This window comes from Colias croceus, chromosome 5 (genome assembly GCF_905220415.1).
Source record: "Colias croceus chromosome 5, ilColCroc2.1".
Lineage (NCBI taxonomy): Eukaryota > Metazoa > Arthropoda > Insecta > Lepidoptera > Pieridae > Colias > Colias croceus.
This window is the reverse complement of record NC_059541.1, coordinates 7,944,359-7,966,465: the sequence shown is the minus strand read 5'-3', so window position 1 is coordinate 7,966,465 and position 22,107 is coordinate 7,944,359. Positions and strand designations below refer to the sequence as shown.

At 32.6% G+C, this 22,107-nt stretch overlaps 4 protein-coding genes across 4 annotated transcripts; 2 read left to right on the top strand and 2 right to left on the bottom strand.

Moving 5' to 3' along the window:
- Nucleotides 1–2,622: 2,622 nt before the first annotated feature.
- Nucleotides 2,623–10,877, bottom strand: LOC123691866 (synembryn-A). Its single transcript, XM_045636448.1, has 9 exons — nucleotides 10,833–10,877; nucleotides 7,757–7,907; nucleotides 7,461–7,600; nucleotides 6,911–7,361; nucleotides 6,527–6,732; nucleotides 6,156–6,294; nucleotides 4,337–4,580; nucleotides 3,598–3,815; nucleotides 2,623–3,203 (listed from the first exon to the last, which is right to left on the bottom strand). The coding sequence occupies exons 2-9, from the start codon at nucleotides 7,835–7,837 to the stop codon at nucleotides 3,048–3,050; spliced, it is 1,635 nt and encodes a 544-aa protein (XP_045492404.1). The 5' UTR covers nucleotides 7,838–7,907; nucleotides 10,833–10,877; the 3' UTR covers nucleotides 2,623–3,047.
- A 2,837-nt stretch (nucleotides 10,878–13,714) lies between these two features.
- Nucleotides 13,715–17,061, top strand: LOC123691970 (NADH dehydrogenase [ubiquinone] 1 alpha subcomplex subunit 9, mitochondrial). Its single transcript, XM_045636569.1, has 7 exons — nucleotides 13,715–13,873; nucleotides 14,047–14,240; nucleotides 14,313–14,536; nucleotides 14,724–14,927; nucleotides 15,325–15,486; nucleotides 16,371–16,560; nucleotides 16,782–17,061. Exons 1-7 carry the CDS (start codon nucleotides 13,828–13,830, stop codon nucleotides 16,959–16,961), a joined length of 1,200 nt encoding a protein of 399 aa, XP_045492525.1. The 5' UTR covers nucleotides 13,715–13,827; the 3' UTR covers nucleotides 16,962–17,061.
- A 796-nt stretch (nucleotides 17,062–17,857) lies between these two features.
- Nucleotides 17,858–19,382, bottom strand: LOC123691686 (40S ribosomal protein S10). Its single transcript, XM_045636208.1, has 4 exons — nucleotides 19,279–19,382; nucleotides 18,888–19,100; nucleotides 18,299–18,542; nucleotides 17,858–17,920 (listed from the first exon to the last, which is right to left on the bottom strand). The coding sequence occupies exons 2-4, from the start codon at nucleotides 19,085–19,087 to the stop codon at nucleotides 17,885–17,887; spliced, it is 480 nt and encodes a 159-aa protein (XP_045492164.1). The 5' UTR covers nucleotides 19,088–19,100; nucleotides 19,279–19,382; the 3' UTR covers nucleotides 17,858–17,884.
- Nucleotides 19,383–19,757: 375 nt separating this feature from the next.
- LOC123691692 (splicing factor 3A subunit 2) lies at nucleotides 19,758–21,220 on the top strand. The gene is made up of 3 exons (XM_045636214.1): nucleotides 19,758–20,053; nucleotides 20,134–20,397; nucleotides 20,816–21,220. Exons 1-3 carry the CDS (start codon nucleotides 19,900–19,902, stop codon nucleotides 21,181–21,183), a joined length of 786 nt encoding a protein of 261 aa, XP_045492170.1. The 5' UTR covers nucleotides 19,758–19,899; the 3' UTR covers nucleotides 21,184–21,220.
- Nucleotides 21,221–22,107: the final 887 nt, after the last annotated feature.

Genomic DNA, 22,107 nt, shown 5'->3' with positions numbered 1-22,107 from the left:
TTCGTATGTGGGATAGATGATAAACGGGTGGGGATACAAAATGATACACGATCGTTATTTTAAATTATATTTATTGATTAAATAAATAGACCGTAATAATGCTCATACATTTTGATGTAACTTACTGTTACGAAAGATTACAGATTAAAGATAAACCTTAGTAACTATTTTTTACTCTTACTTAAGTGTCTTATTACTAAATGGCGATTAATTTGATCATTTATATATATTAGAATTTAGATAGATCATAATTGATTAATTTATAATAAAATAAAAATACAATATTCATAGGACTATAATGTGCGTGTGTTTCAAAATATTCAACGCAACAAAATTAATATACACAGTTTTTAATCACTGGACAAAAAAGGCTAAATACCGGCATATTTTTCGATTGTAAATCTGAAAGATGCTGCTTTTTAAGTGCAAAATGCAAAAGTTATTTCAAGTTAAAGTTTGAGGTAAATCCTTAATTATTATGGGTATACTACAACTACGTAGCTCGTAGCGGTCATTGGCTTACTACCGCTCACAATGAATGAATAGAAACAGATAGAATACGTATGTCCGGCTCTATGAATGATTAATATCATCAGAATTATAGTCTTTTTAAGATAAATAAAAATTTTAAGCTAAAAAAGACCTATTGTTATAAGTGCATATACCTATATATTTAACTCATGTTTGCGAAAATGTGTTCAGTTACTTTACACATTTTCTTTCGTAATAAAGTACCTACGCAGTACGCTATTTTTTGTCCATTAATTCAAAAATTATAGTGTTAAAGAATAAACACAGACATTGTTAGAAATTGGATTTTACTGAAAAAATTGATTTTAAAAATTACATTTTTACCTTAGTACCCCTATAACTAACTACTTACGGTTACGTAAGTAAATGTACGTGAATATACTGCGTAATTTTAGGGTTCCGTAGCGAAAGGGAACGAATCATTCTGTCACCAGGCTGAATCTCATGAACCGTGATAATATTAGAAATTGAAAATTTTCGAGGTGGTATATTTACAAATACTAAAAAGAAACAAATATTTTTTTTTCGTGGATGCTTGATATATTCATAGAATGTTTAGAAATATATTCACTTTAAAAATAATTAATTAAATGAAATTATAACAAACATTTAATTATTTTTTTTAAATTAGAAATTGAAAATTTTTAGAGGTGATATATTTACAAATACTAAAAAACAAACAAATATTTTTTTTTTCGTGGATGTTGAAATATTCATAGTATCTTTAGAAATATATTCACTTTAAAAATAATTAATTAAATGAAATTATAACAAACATATAATTAATTTTTTTGTAAGTTTTTGCTCGATATTGACAAAAGCGAATAGCGGTAAAACATTCAATAGTGGGCAGCTATCATATGATTACAGCAAGATGTAATTTAAAATATTATTAATACTGCGATTAAAAGAGGTCATTTAAAGAAGCTTATTTGTACGGAACCCTTAGTGCCGCGAGTCCGACTCGCACTTAACCGATTATTAGTTTTTAACTTATATCCCTAAAATCTAACTAATACTAATTTGTCATTATAAATAGATTAAAATTGCTTTGGGTTTGATTTACGTCTTACTCTTAACCTAGTCCCGATAAGTGAGATCAATCTTAAACTACGAAAAATGATTAGTCCGTAATTCGTAATATGTATTATTAAGTAAGTAAGTAAATAAATAAATTGGCACATATATTATATTGTATAACATACAAATATTACATATGAAATAGTTTCATACCAAGAAAGTACTTATAATAAACATATTGTATGCAATATCTCAAACTAATAAAGTCTTAGAGATAAACACATATAAACTAAAGTAAGGCCAACGAGAAGAGATACAAAAGGTCATTCACCTAAAAAACAACTGTGGCGTTGACAATCTAATTTCTATCTCTTTCCATCTTGTGCCTTCGTCGCGTCGTAATGTCTCGTTCTCCCGGCAAAAACATAACAACATCAAGACGAATTCGCCAACATTCGGGCGGCAATTTTATTATTCTTATTAAGTATATTTTATGATTCAGAAAATTATTATTATTCGCGTTATTTAATTTAAATCTACATAATACAATAATTCAAATTATGATAAAATTTATAAAAATAGACTACCTATCCTTTTTGGTATTATTACAATTTGCCGAATATTTTTTAAAACTATAAAAATCCAACTTTCAAAAAGTTACGCACCCCTGCAATTGAGTATTTGAATAATTTTTTTTTTTGTGCTAAATGGAAAGATTATATATTAGTTTTAAAACAAAACTATTTTTTTAAATTTTTTTTTTGCAATAATTCAAAAGTTATTTCAAAATAAAAATTAGTCTTTGAATCCAGTACCGAAAACACACCGACAAATCCCGAAGCGTCACCCGGACGCGTGTGACGTCATAATGTTAGTTTTCACACATTGCAGTTGATAGAAAATCTTATACAACTAAAACATTTTGACGTCACATCTATGGTGACCAGTCATGGCGCGTTTATAGTCACGTGATTTTAATTTAAATTTCATCAATTTTTAATTGCTTATAATTAATTGAAAAAAAATTTTTTTGGAGTTTTTTTTGCATTAAATATCAATATATTTATATTATTAATAATAAGGTTTTAAAATACATTAAAAAAATCAATAATTTTTTTTATTCAAATACTCAATTCCCAATGACCTTGCATGTGTTTTGTTTACATTTAGTATCGCTTCTCGTTGGCCGTACTTTAGTGTCAATTTTTTTTACTTTTTAAGTTATTTCAATGATATATTTTAAAAATTCGTGCATATCAATAATACTTATAGGAAATGCTTCGTTTTGGTTCTAGACATACCTTTAACTCAATAATTGCGTTTTTGTATTACACCAAAAATAAAATAAATAAATCATTGCATTTGAATATTACACATGTGAAATTCAATTTTAATTCAAATTAAAGAAAACCACATGACTTATCCAAAAATTATATAACACCCAAATTATTTTCTGAAACATTTCCCATAAAAAGTACATAAATAGTATATAATATTTAAGACTGTGGTCTATTCGGTGGGTTTTCTCTCATCTCCAACACATGTTCCACAGGTTTCGGTTTCCCGTCCGGCCCGATGGTTGCCGGCTTCACTACACCTTGGGACACCATCTTGTCGAATAGATTCACGAGTTTCATTGCCTCGTGTTCTTTCTGTGAATGATAGAAAAGATTCTAATTATTGATGGATTGAGGTATAGCAATGAAAAAATATATTAATTTATCTCATTTCCTTACACAATAGAATCTCTAAGAACATAATAAGTATCTATTTAGAACTCGGTAAACTTAATTTCAATCACTTCAACAAAAAATAGTTCAATCCGACATCCTAACAAACAATATAAATATCTATGTAAGTCTGTCTCTTCTTCGTCACGCCAACTAAACCACTGAACCGATTTCAAATTAAATTTGGTACAATGATACCTTGATACCTGAGAAAGGACACATGATAGGTTTTATCCCGGAAATCTCACGAGAACGGGAACCGAGCGGGTTTTTCTTTAACTACGCGGACGGAAAACTAGTCTAGTATAAAACGCACCTGTTCCTCAGTCATGTTCTCAAAGGGATTGGCCCTAGGTGGTCTAGTGCATCCGACCACTGGGTCTATATTCGGCTGGGCTTCCAAATACTCCTCTGTGTCTGAGTCTTCGCTGCTCGATGAGTACTGAACTGGTCCGCGGCCACCGGACATCAGGCCCTTTTGAGCGAGATGACCGGCTGCGTTACCGAAGCCAGTGTATTTGACCATGCGACCCACTGTAAAAAGCTCTCAAAAATCAATCTCACACTAAAAAAGCTTTATTTCAAGAAATTCGATAGTTACTCACTTCAAAATATGTAGAAATATAAATAACAAATAAACATAATTTAAATTAATTGGCTATTAACAACTGTTGTTGAATTGCAAATTATAAATTCGACGATATTCGTTTATTGTGCCTAAACTTTTTAATCAAAATAAGTAATAGATTTCATAAATATTTAAATATTTAGCACTAAAATTAGTTGCATGATGAGTAATTTTAGTTACATGTCACACTAATAAATTGTCACCAATAACATTATACTACGACAAATAGGAGCAAATACGAGTCCATTCACTCGCTATTATCGCTATATCGCTAAGCTTAACAGGAATTTCGCCTTAGCATGATTAAAAAAAATATATTATGCAACATAGCAGTATACAGTAAATTATTTAGTATCTTAAGGAAATAGGGAATAAAGAAAAACACAGTTACAATATTTAATTGCCATGTCATTTCCACCCATCTCACCTTTTTCCTTGCAAAGAATGAACAAGAACTCGGCCACAAGATCCCTGACCGACGTGACAGGAGTGGTCAATAGTCTGCAAAGTTGGTTCCGAAGAGTGGTTCCCTTCTCCGGTGGTCGGGACACATCTCGCAATGGCGGCAACACAGTCAACCGAAGGTATTTCCTCTGCGCCCTTACACTGCGAGCACTCTTGATCAGTACCGTCAGTATTGGTGATAGGTTCTCGATTATTCCACGTGTAGTCTGCAAATTAATGGGGAATGAAATGGTGTGGATACAACTTTTGTTGAGCATAAATTATGCTTACTTTTTTAGATTTAACACATACAATGTACAGTCAGTAAGTGGATTTGCTTGGTAAATCTATACTAATATTATAAAGCTGAAGAGTTTGTTTGTTAGTTTGTTTGTTTGAACTAGGGTTGTTGAGGATTCCTCTTCCGCTTCCTCATAATGCGGAAGTTCCGCAATATTTTGGGTTCCTCATCCGTTACCGCATCCTCAAAAATTAAAAGAAAAAATTCCTCTTCCGCTATCGCTTCCTCAAAATTTAGAGGAAATTTATGAGGATGCCGTATCTACGGCAACGCACTCGCTGCAGCGCGATGCGGGCCGATCCGCATCCGATCGGGTGGCGAATTTACAAAGCCTATACCGTGAAATATGCCAACATTGCCCACTTTTTTAGAATAATTTCAATTCTCGCAAAAAATTTCTATGGAAACGTTAATATATTATCTTAGCATATTATGTTTTTCTTAGATCGTATGCATATATTGTTGTAGCAAACCCTAAGCTTTTTTGATGGTGGGCTATGTTGTCAAATAGAGATCGCTACAGTATTGGGTAATTTTGCCCACCATTCTAACTTTTGTTTAAAGCAACCTTCCGTGGTAATAATAGCATTAATTAAAATATTCTTCAAAAGTTATTTTATTTTATAACATAATATGAGTAAAAATATCCTGTGTTTTAGCCATCATGCACAAACTATCATTTGAATTTTCACCATTTTTTGCCCGCGAAATCACACATGATATTCGACGAGACACAACAAGTTGCCGATTTAACTAAGCGACACACACAAAAGGCAATGTTGTCAGACATATTACCTACTTTACACCAAATAATAATTACTAAGTGTAAAGCCATATTATGCCAAAGTATGAAGGTATTTTTGGAGGCAATATTGGCATAATATTTCATGTAGTAAAAATATCAATATTTACAGACAGGAGAGTGTTTTCGTGTCTTGTTTTAATTTTTAATTTTGATTATAATTTTCTATCATTCTCGTCCTCATCCACTTCCTCTTCCGCTTCCTCATCCGCATCCTCTTCCTCAAAAAAATATACTCATCCTCATCCGCATCCCCTAAATTTGCGTGTGAAAATTCCTCTTCCTCCTCCTCTTCCTCAACAACCCTAGTTTGAACGCACTAATCTCGGGAACTACTGGTCCGATTTGAAAAATTCTTTCGGTGTAAGATAGCCCATTTATCGAGGAAGCTTTACGCTACGGGCAACAGGAGTGGAGCCACGGGGGTGAAACCGCGCGGAGCAGCTAGTATGAAATATAATATTTTTAACATTTATATTTACGATATTTACGAAATCATAGTCGCAAATATTATTTAAAACCGCAAGTTCTTTTTTTGTGTTTTGTTGACAATAAAAGATTTTTTTTCATATATTTATTTAATAACTGCTAGATTATACTTTTGTAGCTCATATAAAAATAATTTACTTAGTCAAAACCTACATGACCATAACTATAATCACACAATATGCAAGAAAACTTCTTTTTTTTTTAACTCACAGTGGAGATAGTCAATCTATGCTGCATCAACTGCAACAGTCCATGGATGGCTTCCATATTTCTCCCATCATACAAATGTTTCACTGGCTCCCCATCATTGCACTTTGGCGTTAAATACTCATAAAACTCGGGAGGCACACTATTACAAAATATGTAATAAATTAATAAAAAATCAAAATAGTACATTTCCAGAATATTGGCACATTTTTATTTATCTATTACTCTAACTATGTTCAACACAATTAATTTAAATACCTATTTTTTTTTTAAGAATTTATGTTTAAGATTTTTTATATTCTCATTCTCAACAACCATTCGCAAAGGAGGCTGAATAATAAAAATCATAAAATATCACATTCAAACACACAAACCTCGTTAGCAAATTAGCAATATTACTGTGCAAATCCATTAACTTATCCCAAGAGTGTGTTTCAGCCATCAACAGCGACGTTAGGACGGGCATAAGTTTCAAGCATGTAGCCTCTTCCTCCGCAGTGAGAGGCTCTTCTGGGCCACTGTGGTACATCAAGTTAAACTGTGTCTTCAATATCTCACATGCAATCCCTACTTGATCATCCTGTGGTGATAATAATAACATTTTCCTGATACTCATAAGTGTTTGAAAGAATTCAGAAAAACACACATTTCAATATTAATAACTAAAACTAAAAGCCCTAGCTTTAATCGGATTTATTCATATATTTGTAACAAGGGAAACAGAAAAAATATATTTTTTGTACAAAGACATTACTTACAGTCAGTATTATTTGTTGTAACCCCCCTGAAGCTTCATCAACCTTCAAAGACTCTGATACCAGCTCACCCAAGCAGCTAATCAAGTAATCCATGCCATGGAGTTCATTTTTTATCTTTGCTCTTATATCTTGCCTCAATGCAGTCAGAATAAACAGCACTTTCATATCAAATATCATTATATCATCTTTATAAGGTATCTCTTTGTATGACCGTAGCCTTGCAACAAGACCCTGAGCAATACTTGTATGGGCACACAGAGCTCTAGCAACTTCACTGTTAAATGAAACATTGCAAAGGCATTTAAGCGCTTCTACTGCTACTTCTTTGCATGGAATTATATTTTCTGTTATGTCCTCACTGGGGTCTATGAAATTGTACAATCCTGCTTTTTCTATAAGTGTTATCATCCACCTCTCACATATGAGATTTTCCATCTCAGTTTTGTCACGACTGAAATGAATAATTTATCATAAGATAAAGTGAAATTTCGTATTAACATTTTCAACAAATTAAAAACTTTAAATACATTTAAGTATACATGATACATGCCTCAAGACCCTTACTGTAGCTAAACAAAGAGTATGAATGGATTCTGCTGATTTATCTTGAAGGTGTTCGAATAAAGCCGCCCAAATGGAGATACGCATGTTATTTTCGGAGAGATGTGGGAAATCAAACTTATTTTCATTCTGTAAATAAATAGTTTGTGTGAATTTATAATACATAAGATATGATATAAAATATTTTCAGGAAATTAATTACATACTGAAAAACACATTTTATATTATCCATAGCTATTCATTAATTTAAAATATTAATTTTATATTTGTATTACATGTAGGTACCTTGTTTACAAAGTTTTGCAAGACCTCTGCAACCTTGGCGAAATCTTTACTGCTTATAATGGATATTTCGTTTTCGTCCATTTTTATCTTCAATTACTTTTTATTAATTAATCTAATATATGATTCAAATACAGACACAATGTTTATTACTTTATTACTATAGTAGAGCCATTATAATAGGCTACATTTGACAGTTCATCAAAATTCAACAACGTAACCTAGTAACGACGACATAGAATAACATGATATTTCGTTTTGTTAGAACTGCACATTTGCTTAACTTTTTTCAATTACGATTACATATTTATAATAATAATGACCGATACAAGTAATTTTAAGATTTCATTTTACTGATAAACCATCCTAAACATAATAAACAATTTCTGAATTGAAGAACTGACGTCGCTACAATTTTGTGTCAATAAACCTTTTTTCTTTTTAAATACCAGAGACGTTAGAGCGTTTTCACATTGTCCGGTCCGATATCGGATATCGGACGCCGATAGCCGATATCCGATATCGGAGGCTAAGTAAAATGTATGATTTACGTACCTGTCTTTCACATTGTCCAGTCCGATATCGGATATCGGAGCCAACACCGATATTCCCGTGAACTATCGGACGATAATGTTCAGTGTTACCAGCTCAATTTTCGAAAAGGTAGTATACCAACAGCAAAAAAAGCACTAGTTTGTGTATTTTCAGTCATTTCTAGGCGCTAAATGTAAAAAAAAAATCCTTTCATTTACTTTAAACCTTTTTATTAAGAAAACATTCATTTAAGTATTTAAAGGCATTAAAAATACGATTTATACGGGAGCTATTTTAATATCGTCCTATAATATACGGCAATTGGCTGAACTGAAGTAAACAAAAATATATTGTGTTCTTAAATTCAACCGTATCTTCGAAATATTAGTATCTTTTATCTTTATTTACTCATTCTGCCTCGCTCCTCCTCCTACTCGGACTACTGTTGTGCTGTAAGCTGTTTATTGTATTGTTGTCATTGAGTCACAGATTTAGTGCTTTGTTTTAGCGCCGATATCAAACCTGTATAATAAATAGCACATCTAAATAATATTAAGTAATTAATAATATCAAATCTTTTTTATATTTTACTTTTCCAGCTGTTTTTGAAGTCGGTTTCTTTATTGTAGTTATTTTTACTGTATGTACAACTACGATCTATCAGTTGATTTTTTTTAAATCAAACCCTTTTTATTGAAAAGAAAATTTACAATACGGCAATTTTGTTTAGTTTTCTCTAAAATTTCAGAATTAGAATGCGGCAACCCTTAGACTAAGGATTGGTCTCCGCGCGCGCGCTACGACTAGATACCGCTCCACCTAAAAACAATAGCTCCGTGAGTGCGGCAACTCAGTTCTGTAGTGTGTGTAAGGCAATTTGTAAGGACGCTAGTGTGTGTGAAGAATTGTACTGCCAGCTACATAAATTTTACCCCATAAATGGGAAATGGGCTATCTTGGAAAGAAGTTTGAAAAATATTTTCATTTCATTTTGGCCTTGCCGGGAATCGAACCCATGAACATGTGACTCAAATCCACTTGCGATGCCACTATACTATCACAAAGGTTTTTTAAAAGTAAAAAAAGCAGTAATAAAAAAATAACATATGAGTCAGTTAAACAAGGTTAAACAGAAATAAATTATTGTTATTATCATTTTTTTTATAATATGCGTTAGTACCTAATAGTATTGAAAAAAAAAAACATTATGAATAAAATAAGTTCAAATTAAAAGTGTGTTTTTGGGATATGCAGTACGGCAACACTAAATGGCGTCGTATTTTCGTAAACAACATTTTCAAAGTACAGGTGAAATATCGAATAATACGATTATTCCTGATGTTACGTGATCCCAGTGTCTTTCTTATTATTTGTTGTATTTTTTTTAAACAGTTTTATGGCACAAACAGGCATTTTACTTCAGGTTTTGTCCAAAATCTTTAGAAACTATCGGTACACCCTCTCCACACAATGCTCGTGACACGACTGGCTCGGGTACGCCGATTTCGGCGTACTTTTAGTTGCCGCATTTTTCGAGTACGCCGGCGGTATCTAGTCGTAGCGTGCGCGGAGACCAATCCATAATCTAAGGCGGCGACCCTAAATTTTGTCAAGAACGCGCGGCGACTTTTGAGCTTGTTTACTATTTTGGTTGTCATGGCTATATTATTATTAGTCTGTGGTACTATGTACATTGCGGAATCTGTGACTGTGAATTAGTTTAGTTTAATTTATTTCTGTTTAAATATTTGCACCCCCCCATAAAAGGTAGAATGTACATATTAGCACTATAAAATTGTAATAACAGCACCTACATTTGTAAATGTAATTTGAATTTGTATTTGCTAGTTTCGTCGCTTTAATACTGAGTTGAATTTTTTTTTTATTTTATTTGTATAAGAACATAACAGTCATACATGATTTAATATAAAAAAGTTCTAAAATTCACTACGACCACACAACATGTTCTAATAATAAAAAAAGAAAAACAGCATATAAAAAAACAAGCCTCACAATGAAATTGAATATTGAAACTAGATTCTGACTCTGCAGAGGGTACAAATCCATACTCCGCAGTCAGCAGATTAAACCGGTTTGAAAAACATCAGTTTATTTATTACTATTTATTTCATTTAAAATAAAGTTTATTTTTTGTAACACAAATGCATCCACTGTTTATTTTAATTCCCAATATATCTACTTTTCCAGTTTCTGGCAACACTCATGTTATCGGGACGATATTATCGGATAATGTGAAAGGGCAAATTGTGTCCGATATCGGATATCGGCTATCGGCTTCCGATATCCGATATCGGATCGGATAATGTGAAAACGCTCTTACTCTGAACATCGAAATCTGACATCTAGAATCGAATGCATTGATTACTTGTGAATAAAAATCATCATAAATTAATAAATTCGATTTACAAATGTTTCAAATCCGTATCGATTAATTCACTTTAATCGATGTTTTTAAGCAGGTTACCTCTCTTCGAAGATAAAATTGATAGACGTCAAATGTTGCCTATTAAATTGGCTCGACTATAAATTGAAAAATCTGTATTTTGTGATGAGTGATGAGTGATGACGGATGACACAGAGCAAGTAATATTGACGGATGACTGATCCGTGATTCCGTGAGAACCACAGTGAGAACATAAGATTGACAGCTTATCGAAGTGAACTGTGAAATGCACAGGTGAAATGTGTGGATAAAAGCGAATGGTTAATTCCACCAACGCAAACTTAGCACCCCATCATTGGAATTTTGGGTTGAAAATGACCTTAATCGATAGGTCTCCGTTAGGTCCTTTAAGGTCCCACAATTTTTTCGTTAGGTCCCCTTTAGTTTTTTTTTAAATAATTTTTTAAATTTTGGGTATAAAAAAAATACACTTTAGCACCCCATCAATGGAATTTTGGGTCGAAAATGACCTTTATCGATAGGTCTCCGTTAGGTCCTTTAAGGTCCCACAATTTTTTCGTTAGGTCCCCTTTAGTTTTTTTATAAATAATTTTTTTTTTTTTAATTCTGGGTATAAAAAAATTACACTTTAGCACCTCATCCATAGCAAAATTGGCGAATTTTATCAAAATCGTATTGTTTACCGTTAGGTCCGTATAGGTCCATCATTGAAATTGTTAAATTATTTGTTTTATTAAAATTATAAAATAATTAAAACCTGTGCATATCGATAATCGTCGATGTATCGTTTAGCGATATGATCAAGACAAATAATCGAGTCATGTTTACTCGATCATTGATGTGGCCCTAAGATGTGGCCTCACGAGACTGGAAAAAAAATATACTCAAATTTAATCTTTATGAACTAAGTGATAAAGTTGAATTTAGAACGCGATATTGAGCCGCACTCCCCTTGAGACTATCTTGGAAAGAAATACAAATTTAATCTTTATGAACTAAGTGATAAAGTTGAATTTAGAACGCGATATTGAGCCGCACTCCCCTTGAGACTATCTTGGAAAGAAATACAAATTTTTATCTTTATGATTTTAGTGATAGTGTTGAATTTAAAAACTCGTCGCTTAAAAGGTCGTAAATTTTTACGACTTTCTTTGTGACGGACTACTTCTAGCTATAATTTAAATGAGATGAGAAATAATCTTAATTATATTAAAATTTTACACAACTGCACAAAAAGGAGTATAATGTTTATTTTGTAAGTATATATTTATTAAAATTATCGCTCGGTTACTTTTAACTGGCAGAACATTTTAATGGTACAGAACCCTTCGTGCGTGAGTCCGACTCGCATTTAGCCGTTTCTTTGTAATGTTTAGTCTTGTAACCTTTCTATTATGTAATTTGTTTATGTGTATGTATTAATATTGCGTATGTTTCAGATTATATAAATTATTTATGTCATTTAATTCAGACTGTCATAAACTTTTAGTACTACTTTTGATAATGTTCTTAGAGACATAATATTTATTTTATTGAAATGTGCTGTGATGAATGAATATAAAATGGCTTTTTATTGTTTTTTCGTATGCTTAAAATAATGATGAAAAGGTTACAAATGACCTGTGTAGTAGTTTTTATGAATATAATATTAATGTTATTTCTAATTTCAACAAAATGATTATTTTTAACCGACTTCAAAAAAAAGGAGGAGGTTATCAATTCGGCCGGTATGTTTTTTTATGTATGTACACCGATTACTCCGAGGTTTCTGAACCGATTTACGTGATTCTTTTTTTGTTCGATGCGGGATGGTGTCGAATTGGTCCCATAAAAATTTTATTCAGATAGGCCCAGTAGTTTTTATTTTATGAGCATATTTGTCTGTATGTATTTGTAAATGTTGCAAGTGCAAGTTTGAAGTCGGTTGTTTTTAACGCAGTTATCACTTGTTGTAATATCGATATGGTTACATCTTTTTCGAGCGATTGTATTATTGCGTAAATGTACAGAGATTTTTCTGTGTGTTGCAATGTGTGCAAAAATATGCTAGTGTGTCAATTTTGTAATAGTTTGAGTTTGTAAAGACACAAATTATTTCTGTGAATGTGTGATTGTGTTTCGTAGTGTGAGTTACCCTCTCCGCACCAAAATCGGCAGGAAGTTTAGTTAGAACATTTGCCAGCGTACTCCATCCATTACTTAATGATGTAAGGTTGAAAAGTAGGTTTTTAATAAATAAGCACTCTCAGAACAATTGATTTATTTAATAAATGAAACGATGGTATCGTTTCATTTAAATTTCGCGCTGTTTATATATGATGTGCGCATGCCTTAATGCTCTAAGGCGCATACGCAGGTTTTAATTATTTTATAATTTCAATAAAATAAATAATTTAACAAATTCAATGATGGACCTGTACGGACCTAACGGTAAAAAATACGATTTTGATAAAATTCGCCAATTTAGCTATGGATGAGGTGCTAAAGTGTAATTTTTTTTAAACCCAAAATTTAAAAAAATATTTATAAAAAAACTAAAGGGGGCCTAACGAAAAAATTGTGGGACCTTAAAGGTCCTAACGGAGACCTATCGATAAAGGTCATTTTCGACCCAAAATTCCATTGATGGGGTGCTTAAGTGTATTTTTTTTATATCCAAAATTAAAAAAAAAATATTTAAAAAAGAACTAAAGGGGACCTAACGAAAAAATTGTGGGGCCTTAAAGGACCTAACGGAGACCTATCGATTAAGGTCATTTTCGACCCAAAATTCCAATGATGGGGTGCTAAGTTTGGGTGTGGTTGTTGGTGGTTGTGTTAAGTTGGTGCTGGTGTAATCAGAGGTTTTTTATATCTAATATCTAAATGAGCCATAAAAGAGCTTCTAAATTTAGTGTAGTGTGCTACGCGCAAAATCTTTAAAATTATGTCAAACAAGTGTCAAACTCGATAACGATAACGGGCGTATACTGTCAATATTGTCATAAATTTATTCGACAACATTGGCATTTGACAAATGACATTTCTCTAAATTGTGACTATGAATGTAATGATTGCTGAACTTTAGCGTTCAGCAGGGATTTATTATCATTATTTACAATTTTAAAGGCCGAAAATGGCTTCAATAGCTTTAAAAGGCCAATTCGTATCGAAAATAATTCGTAAGTACACTAGATCTTCTCAATTTAGGATACATCTAGCAAGGTATTCTTACATAATTTGACATGTAGGATGTGATAAGATTTTAACTGTCAATAATGCCTTTACAAAATAAATAATACCTAATTTAATTAAATATTTTATTTATTATTCAAGAAATATAATTATTTTATAGCCAAAAATGGATCATTCAGCATTATTTACATAAAATCGGAATCCTATAGTTCTGATGCCAAAACTAACCTTGCTGCTTACAAAAGAGGAACAGGGGGTAGAAGCAGCTTCAATGGCATCGTCGCCACCGTTTTCGGTTGCACTGGTTTCGTCGGTCGTTACCTGTGCAACAAACTTGGCAAGATTGGAACTCAGGTATATAATGGAATAAGTATTGTATTTGAAGATTCAAAACAAGTATACAGTAAGACTTTCTTAACATTTTAGATGATTTTACCGTACCGTGGTGACTTCTACGACGCTGCTAGATTGAAAGTCTGTGGAGATCTGGGCCAAGTTCTATTTACTCCATTTGATATTCGTGATGATGAATCCATTGCGAAAGCAGTACGCTACTCCAATGTAGTGATCAACCTTGTTGGCCGAGACTATGAAACTAAGAATTTTAAATACAATGATGTGCATGTTGAAGGTGCTAGACGCCTTGCAAGGTTTGTTAAACACATATTAAATTCAATAAAAAATGTATAATTTCGGAAAAAGAGTTTTAACTGAATAGAAATAGAATGTTTTTTGATTAAATTGTAGTTTTTCAATATGAAATATGGGTGAAGGGGAACTTATAAATATATTTTGAAATACATGTAAATTATATGATGACTTTTCTTTAAACTTTAGAATAAGCAGAGAAATGGGTGTGGAAAGATTCATACATCTATCTTATTTAAATGCTGAAGAAAACCCAAAGCCACTGGTTATGAAAACTCCTTCTATGTACAAAATCAGTAAATATTTGGGCGAGTGTGCTGTTAAAGAGGAATTCCCTACTGCCACCATCATTAGAGCTTCTGATATTTATGGCTCTGAGGATAGATTTTTGAGGTAAGTAATTATCTAGAAAATGTTACTTTAATTTTAGAATATTATATTATTTTCTGCATTGGAATTTCCTGAGGAGTGACATATCTAGTGGAAGTTATTATTGCTATTCTTAATTTTTGGTTTTAGTTTTTATTAATCATCACATTAAATTAATTTTTATAGCCGAAAGATAATCTATATAAGCTATAAAATAATATGGAACATGCTATGGGAGAAAACCATAAGTTTTCTTTTCGGTGTATTAAACAAGAATTCTGAATTGTGAAATCTTTGTAAAATGATGAACTGTATATAAATCAATTCTCATGCTTACCTCAACAAATCATTAAAAAATGTGTAATTATTTTAATCAAAATATAATTAAAACGGTTTCTTAAATTTTAAAATGTAATTTCAGGAGCATTGTCTCTCCCTGGAGGCTGCACACCCACTACATGCCACTGTACAAGAACGGTGAGGCAACAATCAAACAGCCTGTTTACGTATCAGACGTAGCTCAAGCTATTGTGAACGCAGCTCGCGATCCCGACACTAGATGTCAAGTGTACCAAGCTATTGGGTGGGTATTTAATGTTTCTTTCAAATACTCTATAATTAATAAAAGCCTTTATAGTTTTAAAAAAATGTTAGCTTAAAATGGATATGTCATTTTAAATTTCATTCATCAAAAATAAAATAAAATTCTTTATTTAATATTAGTTCAGGATACATCGCCCATTTTTGCAAGTGACTACTATCAAGCTAATTTTCCGTTTGTAGCTTTATTTTGATGAGACGCCCAATAATTTCGTGTACGAAACTCTCGATTGTGGTAGCTAACAGAGATAACAAGGATACAAATTTTTGGTTTGATGGTTCTCAAATATTTATTACTAACTGAATTTTTTTTTTGTTCAATCTCAAGATAATTACCTAAATTATTCGAAAAAATATTTGTCCTACAAAATCTATGGTTGGTTCAAAGAGTCCCCCTTTCCAAAGTGTATCGATAACGACGTCATCATAAATGATTACTAACAAGCTGATTTTTTTGTTTTCACTTAGTTAATGTTTATATAATTCAACAGACATATTGTCCTACAAATTGCGTATTAAATATTTGAGAACCATCAAATCAAAAATTTTTATCCTTGTTATCTCTGTTAGCTACCACAATCGAGAGTTTCGTACACGAAATTATTCGGTGTCTCATCAAAATAAAGCTACAAACGGAAAATCAGCTTGATAGTAGTCACTTGCAAAAATGGGCGATGTATCCTGAACTATATGATTAATTATACAAAACACAAGTTCTTTAAAACATAGGTTGGTATTTGATCATTACAACTAAAGGTCATAAATAATGTATCTTCCAGGTTAAAAAGGCATCCTTTTCAAGTTATTGTATAATACTACAGTATTCAGAAAGTAATAAAATCAAAAATAATTTTAATTTATTTGCAGACCAAAAAGGTACATGTGGAAAGATCTTGTGACATGGTTTTATCGCTTGATGCGCAAGGATGAGAGCTGGGGCTTCAAGCATTACGACATGAAGTATGACCCTATTCTGTTCCCACTCAAAGTGGCTCTGGCCAATAAATTGTCACCAGCATATCCATTTGGCTGCTTGCACTGGGAAGGTCTCGAAAAGGTAATAGATGACTTTTTATACATGTTTTACTTTAATATTAATCAACCTATTTAGCGACAATATATTTTGTTCTCTCTATACAATCTTTAATGTCTTTTTAGCAGTCTTTTAATTTGACAATTAATTTTGTATCAATTCTCTGTACTATGTAGGTACCATTTAATTGCGCCAGAAAGTAACTTGTCATATAAGAAACTCATGTTAAAATTGCATTATTGCAGGAGGCCACAACTGACGTTGTTGACAAGAATCTGCCAACACTAGAAGACCTTGGTGTGACCTTAACTCATATGGAAGATCAAGTTCCATGGGAACTGAAGCCATACCGCGCTTACTTGTTCTACATTGACCAACTCGGAGAGTTCCCAAAACCACCACCACCCCCAGTCTATGCCGAATAAATGATTATAAATCAAGTGTAAATCTGTAGAAAGGGTTCAGCCGCAATTTATTATATCATGTCAAATCTGTAGATTGGATTGAAATAAATTATTACCATCATTTACTTTTTTACTAAACTTAATAATCCAGAGGCGAATAAGAAGGTATATAGAGTAGAATAGACCATTTCACAATAAATTAATAACTATCTTTTTCTAACACATGTAATTTACCCAATACCCATCTTAATCTATACTAATATTACTAGCTTTCCGCCCGCAGCTTCGCCCGCGTTTTCAGAGAAAACCCCGCATAGTTCCCTTTCCCGTGGGATTTCCGGGATAAAACCTATCCTATCTCTCAAGTTGGATCGAACTGCACATGGTGTGCGAATTTTATTGTAATCGGTTAAGTGGTTTAGGAGTCCATTGAGGAAAAACATTGTGACACGAGATTTATATATATTAAAGATAAAGCTGAAGAGTTTGTTTGTTTGTTTGAACGCGCTAATCTCGGGAACTACTGGTCCGATTTGAAAAATTCTTTCGGTGTTAGATAGCTCATTTATCGAAGAAGGCTATATATCATCACGCTATGACCAACAGGAGAGGAGCCACGGGGGTGAAACCGCACGGAGCAGCTAGTTCCTAATAATAATGTAAATGCGAAAATCTTTTCAATGTATAGATATTACTTTTCAATCTTTCATAATAAAAGCTGATCAGACCCATATAGATATGATTTGCTCAGAAACAATTTTATAATTGAAAGCTGTTATTGCAAAATGGGTGTAGTTAAACAGTACAGTAGTTCATTATGTAATGTATGTTCTTAATATTTACTTAGAATTTGTTTCTTCTCAGATTCATATAAAGGGATGAAATAAGTTGTGATGGTTTAAAATTAAACAAAAAAATAAAGATTATATTTTATTAAACCTAAGTTAGGGAGCAGGCCTGCCGCGTCCATATCCACCTCTCTGTAAGAACAGAAAAAAATTATTGAGTATATTTTTTTTATTTAAAAAGAATCTAGAATTATTTTGATCTTCATAGTAATCTGCCATGCTATATTATATTGACAGAAAATGTATGTAAATAAAATTTGGATGAACTACATAGTTACATTACAGGTGCTGCATATAGTATTAATTTAAGTATCTGTTATTATAATACTGAATGTGATCTTTTCTACTTACGATTTTATTCTTGTCGATACTTAATAATACTAAAACCAGAAAACTATGATTTAACTTAAATTATAATTGGACCAAGAAAGGTTTTACTGTTTCTAGTAACACTCAAAACAGCTCCACACTTATTATGCTTCTTCAGTAAGTAACTAACAAATAACTTACGAATTCAACATCAGCTGATCCAGGTCCAACATCAGCCTTCTTGTCGTGAGGTGCACCAGGTGTGGTTGGGGCGCGACGGTAAGCTGACCGGTCTTCGGCTGAGCGTGCAGGCGCGTCGGGGCGGCCGACGGCGCCGCGGCGGACTGTCTCTGTTCTCACTGAGCGTTTCAGTGTGGCAGGCACAATTTCAGGGGGCAGGTGGAGGAATATTCTCAGGTACTCGATACCCTCGTTGGTTAGGTACCTGGAAGATATTGTAATGTTTTGAATCTGTTTCTTGATGAATAAATATGAAAAATTCACTGACTTACTTTCAATATTATTCACTCATAATACTATATTTAAAAAACATAGGTGAAGCATTAAATCTATTGACCAATAAAAGCATGAAAAAATTCGTAAATAAATCTCAACATATAATTTTTAATTTGTTAAATATACAACATATTTTAATCTACATACTTATAATATCATTTATCATTTTTCTTGAAAACAGACGAATTGGCGCTATTTTATTAAACTTTTGTTTATTGTAAATAACATATTCAATATTCGTGAAGTAGGTAGAAAATATCGAATGGTAACTTACCAATAGAAATGCCTCCAGGCAAACTGTTCCTTAACATAACCTCTTGATTTCAGTGACTGCATAGCTTTGATAACTTGAAGGTTAGGGATTTTCTCCAGGTCGGGGTGTTTGGGAGCATGGTAGTCCTTTTTGGCTACCATAACACCCTCTTTGAAGAGGTACTCATAAATTGCCACACGGTTTTGTTTTGGCATCAACATCTTGATCCACTACCTGTGAAACACGAAAGTGACCGAGGTTATCATTTTGAAGTTTTCACATTGCACATATCCAAAGAAATATTTGTATCACTTTATAATTCGGACGTTTCGATATTAATTTAATTGCATTTAATTCACATTTCTTTGTTGATTTCAGAAATAAAGATCGATTAATATTCGAAAAACAGTACCTTCGGCAACTTTTGACAAGTAAAAAGAGTGTCATAGATTCCGAAATTTCAAAACTTGCCAGAAGTTTGACATATGTCACTTTATTTTTTAAATTGACATTTGGTAGGTATCTACTCTTTGGTAGGATTCATGGTAATAGGGTAGGTAATAATTAATAAATAGTTTTAGAAGGAATATTATAAAATTATTAGTACTATTTTTTTTTCAATTATCAGATTATCGGAGTCCATAGTTTCAGTAAGTAAACATGACAATTATTTCAAACGAATGATGACAGCTTTTCTGAAGCAGAAATGTCTGATCTAATATAAGAAAATATTATGTATTATATAACCATTATTAATATTCAATATAACTCCAATTATCGTTAGTATAACAAGTTTACAAACAAAAGATATGTCACTGGCAAAAAGACATATCTCCTTGCTAAGGAGAAAGAAAGAAAAGTCGGTAGCGATTAGCATATGTCATTTGTCAAATGTGTCAAACATCTTATTGCCACTTTCGAGTTGCGGCGTTCCTTAAAAGTTTAATAAAATATGCATTGTTTACTTTTGTGAACAACGAACATTTCACAAAACAACAGTAGGGTAAAATAGACAAGTAGGACAGCCGATAAAATGGATTTTCAAAATCGACCAGGAGGAAAAACGGGAGGTGGAGGAGTGGCATCATGGTCCGAAAGCAACAGAGATAGACGTGAAAGACTTCGTCAACTCGCTTTAGAGACAATCGATCTTAACAAGGACCCTTATTTTATGAAAAATCATTTAGGTCTGTATCTATAACGATTCATTTTATTTAATTTTAGTGTATGTATATGTATACTCTTATCATTTCCTTCTCGTCTGCAGGTTCCTATGAATGCAAGTTATGTCTGACTCTACACAATAACGAGGGAAGTTATCTTGCTCACACGCAAGGAAAAAAACATCAAGCTAATTTAGCACGCAGAGCTGCAAAAGAAGCTAAGGAAGCTCCTCAACAATTGGCTCCAGAGAAACCTAGAATTGAACCTAAGAAGTTTGTTAAAATTGGACGTCCTGGTTACAGAGTAACCAAACAGAAAGACCCAGAGAATGGACAGCAGAGTTTATTGTTTCAAGTTGATTATCCAGGTAGTTACCTATATTGTCTTGTATGGGTGTTATGGGTTTTGTTTTTTTACTTGTAAAACATACATTAAAATAATTCACTGAAATTATTTTACTATGCATTAGTGATTAGTTTTATAAATTTAAATAGAATAGTATTTACAAATATAGAATTTGGTCTTTACAAAATCATACAGATTTAGTTGTACCCTTGTGTTGCTACCCTTAAATAGCAAATGATTTTTAAGCACAGCACCAATATAATCATCATTATCACTCTACTTTATAGGTATAGATAGACCTTTATAGATAGTTCTATATTAATTCATTTATTAATAAAAACAAATTTCACATTTGCATGGATTAAATTTGGAATGTCTCAAACAAAAAAATTGTTATATTTATACCATGTTAAAAATTAACAACTTTACATTATTTTCAGAAATTGCAGATAGCGTACAGCCAAGGCATCGCTTCATGTCAGCGTATGAGCAAAAAATTGAGCCCCCAGACCGCAGGTGGCAATATTTGCTCTTTGCTGCTGAACCTTATGAGACTATTGCATTTAAAGTACCGAGTCGGGAAGTTGAAAAACATGATTCCAAGTTTTGGACACACTGGAATAAGGATACTAAGCAATTTTTCCTACAGTTTGCATTTAAATTGGAGCCCTTGAGAATGCCACCGCCTCCACCGAAAATGTGGGAGAATCATGGCATTCGTCTGCCGCCTCCACCTGGAGCCCCCATGATGGGAGTGCCACCACCACCTCCATTGATGCCAGTGCCTCCACCACCTCCTTCTATGTAATTTTTTATTGTACTGTAAATAAATTTGTGAAGATAAATTTGCATTTTTATTACTTTTCTGATTAAATAAGTACCTAAGGAAAAACTGACTTTTTTAATGATATACAAACACTAACAATGCTCTATCATTATTCCTACCCATTATACCCAAATTGCCCTCTTTGCCCGTCGTACGGTTCTGTTGTCCGGTCAACCGGACCACGGGAAAAAAAAATTTTCCGTAGTACAGTTGGCCGGACTACGGAAAAAATATTTTTTTCCATAGTCCGGTTGACCGGACTACGGAAGATCTAGTTTAAACTTTTTATCAGTTTGACCTTTTTGTTTAACCTCCTGAGACCCAGGATTTTTTTTTCTTTCTTTTTTAATAAAAATTAGCTGTATCTGTTCTAATGCAATTATAGATACTTATTCAAAAAAATGGAAAAAAAAATCTTTCGTGGAAAACTTGGATTTTCTTTATGTCATTTATATATTACAGGGGGTCCCAGTTCCAAGTGTAATAAGTTTATGAAAATGAAGAAAAACTACATGTTTTTTTAGTTATTATATATTTTTAAACTTGAAACCTAATATTTATTGTTCTATCTATTGTTCTGTATCTATTTTTTGTAACTTGGTTCAAAGATAGGTATTTTTAAGGGTGAGAAATAACCAGTTCAAGTATATTGCACGGGCGCGGCGGTGTAAATTGTCACGTCCACCCCTAGGTCTTATTTCTAATCCATCCTCTTGGTCAGCCTCCTCTATTGCTTGGTCCACGTCATGTGCGTCCCCGAAATGATCTGCCAACAACTGAAGATGACATACATAGTGACGATTCTGTACTGACGTGACTCATACTCATTGGACGAATGGAAGAAGACTCATTTTCTGGTGTTTGGCCGGCTTCATCGGTATCATTTGGGGGATTATCTTCATCTCA

Excerpts from the sequence above, each read along its gene's own strand:
- LOC123691866 (XM_045636448.1), bottom strand. The coding sequence starts at position 7,837 with ATGGACGAAAACGAAATATCCATTATAAGCAGTAAAGATTTCGCCAAG. Across the intron at positions 6,295-6,526 it reads ATTGCTAATTTGCTAACGAG|TGTGCCTCCCGAGTTTTATG; the intron begins GTTTGTGTGTTT and ends ATTTTGTAATAG. Across the intron at positions 3,816-4,336 it reads CATTCTTTGCAAGGAAAAAG|TGGGTCGCATGGTCAAATAC; the intron begins GTGAGATGGGTG and ends AGCTTTTTACAG.
- LOC123691970 (XM_045636569.1), top strand. The coding sequence starts at position 13,828 with ATGGCTTCAATAGCTTTAAAAGGCCAATTCGTATCGAAAATAATTC. Across the intron at positions 14,928-15,324 it reads TCTGAGGATAGATTTTTGAG|GAGCATTGTCTCTCCCTGGA; the intron begins GTAAGTAATTAT and ends ATGTAATTTCAG. Across the intron at positions 15,487-16,370 it reads CAAGTGTACCAAGCTATTGG|ACCAAAAAGGTACATGTGGA; the intron begins GTGGGTATTTAA and ends ATTTATTTGCAG.
- LOC123691686 (XM_045636208.1), bottom strand. The coding sequence starts at position 19,087 with ATGTTGATGCCAAAACAAAACCGTGTGGCAATTTATGAGTACCTCTTC. Across the intron at positions 18,543-18,887 it reads GCCTGGAGGCATTTCTATTG|GTACCTAACCAACGAGGGTA; the intron begins GTAAGTTACCAT and ends AATATCTTCCAG. Across the intron at positions 17,921-18,298 it reads GATCAGCTGATGTTGAATTC|AGAGGTGGATATGGACGCGG; the intron begins GTAAGTTATTTG and ends CTGTTCTTACAG.
- LOC123691692 (XM_045636214.1), top strand. The coding sequence starts at position 19,900 with ATGGATTTTCAAAATCGACCAGGAGGAAAAACGGGAGGTGGAGGAGTG. Across the intron at positions 20,054-20,133 it reads TTTTATGAAAAATCATTTAG|GTTCCTATGAATGCAAGTTA; the intron begins GTCTGTATCTAT and ends TCTCGTCTGCAG. Across the intron at positions 20,398-20,815 it reads GTTTCAAGTTGATTATCCAG|AAATTGCAGATAGCGTACAG; the intron begins GTAGTTACCTAT and ends CATTATTTTCAG.